General features: G+C 42.6%; 1 protein-coding gene across 6 annotated transcripts in view; it reads left to right on the forward strand.

Moving 5' to 3' along the window:
• ide (insulin-degrading enzyme) overlaps positions 1 to 3,752 on the forward strand; it is a 28,569-nt gene extending 24,817 nt beyond the window's left edge. For all 6 annotated transcript variants that reach the window (XM_027014110.3, XM_027014111.3, XM_081725207.1 and 3 more), the window contains 6 exons: positions 797 to 964; positions 1,147 to 1,419; positions 1,544 to 1,605; positions 1,945 to 2,017; positions 2,144 to 2,211; positions 2,332 to 3,752. In XM_027014110.3, the coding sequence (XP_026869911.2) occupies positions 797 to 964; positions 1,147 to 1,419; positions 1,544 to 1,605; positions 1,945 to 2,017; positions 2,144 to 2,211; positions 2,332 to 2,427 (740 nt within the window). In that variant the 3' untranslated portion in view covers positions 2,428 to 3,752. The remainder of the gene's footprint in view (positions 1 to 796; positions 965 to 1,146; positions 1,420 to 1,543; positions 1,606 to 1,944; positions 2,018 to 2,143; positions 2,212 to 2,331) is intronic.
• The last annotated feature ends 1,778 nt before the right edge of the window (positions 3,753 to 5,530 follow it).

Genomic DNA, 5,530 nt, shown 5'->3' on the forward strand with positions numbered 1-5,530 from the left:
ACAGTCACACCTAAAAAGGTTCCAGCCCCTTGTTATTGTGGTGCTTCATTCTGAAAGGAAAAGCAGGTTGCCATTACCAATAGTGTGGACACAGAAACAAAGAAATGGTTCAATGATATATTTTACATTTAAAATTGATAAATGCATAACATTACTGATGGCTGTTTAAAATTTCTCCCCAGGGCCTCAGCGATTGAAATATTCAGCATGGATGTTTGTTGGTATTTGAATCCCAGTTCAGTATTAATTTGTCTTATTCACCTATTTATGTAGTGGAGCATGCTGGCTATGTGTTTGACACTGACCATGCAGTGGGGCGGGCTAGTGGCTCCACAGCTAACGCGGATTATCTTGGTGTTTGTTGCCGAGGGAAGGGCTTGGGGCTGCTGCCCTCTGTATCAGCTCCATGCTGTGGTTGGCACCAGCACTAACCCAGCTCCTCATGGCTCAGGCTCACACACAAACTCTGTCTTACAAGCATAAGCTGTGAGCTGAATGTTTTGCTGCATATAGCTCAAAAGTGATGCTGTGTAGGAGCTCGATAGCACAGCACAGTCGGGCTCTTCTGAAACTTGACCACTTGCCAGTGTTAGAAATAGAAAAGCTTAGTGAATTTCTCATTTTAGCTTTATATTAGCCCAGATCCTTCAATGCAGATTTTTTGTTGCACTTACTTAAAACTTAATTCATGTGAATGTCAAAGGTTTATCAAAGGTCCGTGCTCTGTGTGTGTGTGTGTTTGTGTCTGTGTGTGTCACGGCTCCCGTGTCTAAGTCCAGTTCTCTGTGGTTATCAGGTGGCTGGTATGTGTACCAGCAGAGGAATGAGGTGCATAATAACTGTGGCATAGAGATCTACTACCAGACCGACATGCAGAGCACCCACGACAACATGCTCTTGGAACTCTTCTGCCAGATCATATCCGAGCCTTGTTTCAACACACTGCGCACCAAGGAGCAGCTGGGTTTGCACCATGCACACACACACCACACTTAAACACAGCACACGCACTCCCACTGTCTATGCATGCAAACACGCACAAGTATTGCACTCTTCATCGTAGCATACCATGGGAGCAGCATAGCCTGGCCTGTCCAGCAGTCGTCCACAGCTGAGCGTACCCCTCCACCTGTCCCCTCTGCCCAGGCTACATTGTGTTCAGCGGACCCCGCCGGGCCAACGGGGTGCAAGGCCTTCGCTTCATCATCCAGTCCGAGAAAGCGCCCCACTACCTGGAGGCGCGGGTCGAGGCCTTCCTCAAGACCATGGAGAAGACCGTGCAGGACATGGTCGAGGAGGCCTTCCAGAAACACATCCAGGCCCTGGCCATCCGCCGTCTGGACAAGCCCAAGAAGCTAGCAGCCGAGTGCGCCAAGTACTGGGGCGAGATCATCTCCCAGCAGTACAACTTTGACAGAGGTGAGGGCTTGTTTTAAGGGAACTAGGAATGGGTTAATGAATTTCTCAGTGCTGGAGTTGTGATTAAAGTGATGATATTACACCCAGTCAGTCCCCAGGCTTAACCTGACATCTACCCCAACAGACAACATTGAGGTCGCCTACCTAAAGACTTTAACGAAGGACAACATCATGCAGTTCTTCAGGGTAAGTGCCTCAGCTCCTGATTTAAGTAGCAGCAGAAACAGATAGTCTACACTTTAAAAAGCAGCATTGCTGTGTTCTGGAAGCCTTGTGGTGAGCACAGGTAGCATTTCACTGATGAGAGAGCCGCTTCCGCCCTCCTCACTTAGCTCCCGTTGCCTTGTGCGTCTCGGGGGGGGAGAAACCATTCTGGAACCCATTATATTCTTGCCTAGAGGTGAAGCTGGCTTTCCTCTTCCGTGATATTTCATTCATTTACATCGGAGAGTGCAACAGGGTAGAATATGTTAGGACTGTCGTAAATCTTGCTTTCTGTTCCTCGTGTTTCCATCTCCTCTGTAGGATGGGTTGGCTATAGATGCTCCTAAGAGGCACAAGGTGTCCGTGCATGTCCTGTCTCGGGAGATGGACTCCTGTAAGTGTTTCAGAGTTTGAGTGTTTGGGAGGAGAGAGGGAGATTAATGATCACATGCCTGCGTAGATTAGTAAGGAGATCCATTACTACGGTAAATTTGCCAGTGCTGTAATGCTTGTGTTTCAGGCCCAGTGGTGGGTGAATTCCCCGCTCAGAACGATGTCAATCTGGCCCCTGCCCCTTCCCTGCCTCAGGTAACGTGCCTGACTGGCCTGCATTTCACATATATTTTCATGTGTTAAAAGTTTTGTGTATGTTTGAAACTTGTATGGAAATTGGCTAAAGTGTGTGTATGTATGTGTGTGTGTGTGTAGCCAGTGCTTATCCAGGACATGACCGAGTTTAAGAGGAGTCTGCCCCTCTTCCCACTTGCAAAACCTCACATCAACTTCATGGCTGCCAAACTGTGACCTGGCATTAGTAACACCATCTTCTCAATAAGAGTGTGCGGGGGGGGGGTGTATATGAGAGATCCAGCAGAGTCATACCGGTGGTGCTGTACCATGTTAGCTGTGCTCTACATTTTAGGTCAGTCACTAAGGAGCTGCATAAACTCACTTAGGTTAGGATGTCACCTGTTAAACACATTGTGAAGACTGTTTTAGAATATTCAAAAATGATCATTTCCTTTAATCAGGAATATTTCATGCAGGTTTTGAGTGTTGACCACTTTTGAGTGTTTGGTCAATAGAAGGTTAAATCTTTCATTTCAGATATGCTGGAGAGATTTTTCTTTACTTGTGCTTGTTGAAGGCAGTCAACATTTTGGCAATCAATCCTTTTTTTTTTTTAACTTACCCAGACCCTAGAAAATGCACTGATATCATTTCTTATTCATGTGCAGTTTTGAAGTCTGTCAGAGCTACATAGATTAAAATAAGGATCGCTAAACTTCAGGAGCTGCTATCTCTGTTCAAAGCTTATGAGGTATGCATTTTGTACTCTATTTATTACATTTACATATGGGGAGAAAAAAAATAATGAATTGGGTTGTAGTTGTTTTTATAAACATTTTGTTGATCTGTCTTTGTCTGAGCTGCACATATCGCTTAGCTGATGGCTCCCAGGTTAGCCACCAAGAGAGTCTCTCGCTTAGCTGATGGATTTGCTCTCTCCCTGTAACCTCTCAGAGAGGATCATTTGAACCGTATCAGTCAATAGTTTATGCATGAAATGTTGAGCTGAATGCAGGGGTGAGTACAATAACACTACAAGTGCGTAGGCATGTGACATTGGAGTAGCTAGAAAGGTTGGCGCCGCAGCACGATGTAGCTTCTCCCCAAGTGTTCAGGCTTTGTACAGGGGGGGGAAACCAATTGGCATTACTGAAAACATCTGACTTTGGGTAAAGAGAGAAAAGTGTTTAATTGCCAGAATGTTGAAATTATTGAGCCCATTCACCCAAAACTGTATCACTTGTGTAGGAAATTTCTGTACTGACTAAACATTTTGGCCTTAAGAAAACATTTTAATTAATAATCAGGTTTTTAAAATCTGACTTTTTTTTATTTGTACTAGTTCAATGTTGGGTTGCTTTGGAAGAACTGGTTTAGAATTGATGGGTGTTGGTTTTTATCAGATTGCTTTTTTTTTAAGGGTGATGTTGCAAAGTGGTCTGCTCAAGGTGACTCCATTATGACTTGTTTTTTTTTTTTTTTTGGTTTTGTTTTGTTTTTTTTGTTTGTTTTTTGAGGTTGAAGGAGAACTATGATAAATAAATAATTTTTAAATATCATTTTCTTTTTGTTACTTTTCTTACAATTTTTCAAACACTTAATACTTATTAGCAGCGGAAGCGTTGTAACCGCCCACTTCCCACCTCTCTGTGGGTATGTGTGGATGTGATTAATTTTGTTTGTGCATGGGAGGTTGGTTGGTCACTAGCCGAAAGTTCTGGCTTCGTGTGACCGATGGTTTTGGCTCTGAGCCTTTCACACCAAAAAGTTTCTCTCAATGGATTTCTTTCATTACAATGCTGCTGTTTATATTCTAAATTCAAGGTTACGGGGGCTCAGAAATGAACATGCTATATACCATGTTGCTCTTCAATGTGGTTTAATGAAAATAACTTGTGTTGCTGGGCAAGTAATGTATTGACAAAAATATGCACCCAACTTCATAAGCAATAATATCACAGGCTGTATGGACAGTGTCTTAATCTGTATTGGGGAGTTGCTGTAGTTCACCAGCACTTTTGGAGCAAGATCCTACATGTGCTGTAAAGTCTCAATCGGGCCCATGATACTACAGAGCATTTCCAAGCTGTTTTATCGGTGTTGGTATTCTGTGCATGGTGCACGTGTTAAGCATAGTCAGGTACTCTTGTGATTTCATCTCAGGTGTTGACTAGCCTTGCCAAGCCAAACCACTGCAATCCACTATTTTTCCTATGGCAAGAAACTGCTTTATTTTGATCTGCTGGAAGTTCTCAGGCCTATTGAGTAAACTGTAATGCTGCATTTTATAGAGTGCAACAGTTATTGTCTACTGTCAACATAAGTTGTAGTTGTCAACTCTGCAGTAATATGGTTTATCAATTAGTTGTAAGTTTATAGAAGAGAGAGAGCGCAGTTAGTTACCAGAAGCTTCATAAACATACTCACCATTTTACAATGTTTAACCACTGTGAGGTATAAATTGAATCACGTCAACTTTATCATTATTTTTATCCACATTGGTGCACCCTGACTTGCAGGATTGTGTTATTTTAGCCTTTTCCTGCTGCTTCAGATTCAGCAGCGTATGTACTGATCTGAGGATATGTGCCGATTTAAGCTCTTTATTTGTATGGGAACTGTTGCTGTCTCTGGAATGTCTCTTGTAAAGTGTTTTGCTTATGCTTGTCAGCCATGGAGGAGCATAATAGAAATGTTGTTTTACATGCTAACAGACCAGGTTTCTAAACATAACTTCATGGGTTGAATCAGGAAGTGCAGCTGACTTGCAATGTGAATCTGAAAGGGAAGCATGATCCTTAGCTGTAATGCTACATTCAATTAACCAGTATTTGCAAGGTGCCAGTAAATGCTTGAGCTCAACCTCCCAACCCTAAATGTATCCAGTTTAAAATTCTAAGAAGAAAGTGGTCTGTCAGAGGTGACCAACACCAATCATCATTTGAAAGTGACTTACTAGATTTCAAGCATCTAGGATTAATGGCACTGCTTTGTGAGATTTTCTTTTAATATAATTAAAAGGTATGAAACTATCCCTGAGTTTCTTCTTGTTGAAAGACCAGAGGTTTTCTTAGGCTATTCTACATGCTTGGGGACCTGGGCTGAGGCATTTCATTATGTGTCAATACCCGAAAACACCATTAGCCACAAAGGTCGTATTGAACCCGCGGACGGAACAGATGTTGAGCAATAGACAAGCATGAAAGGATTACTCAACTTTTTTAAAATGCTCCAGTGTTGTACTATAGGCTTATGAGTGAGAGTTAATGCAACTGCATTGCATCCTAAGGGCCTACATAAACAAAAGTACTTTAAAACAAAGTACATAAGACAAATC

Source organism: Electrophorus electricus, chromosome 12, assembly GCF_041902795.1.
Source record: "Electrophorus electricus isolate QZ-2024a chromosome 12, ASM4190279v1, whole genome shotgun sequence".
In the NCBI taxonomy this organism is placed as follows: Eukaryota; Metazoa; Chordata; class Actinopteri; order Gymnotiformes; family Gymnotidae; genus Electrophorus; species Electrophorus electricus.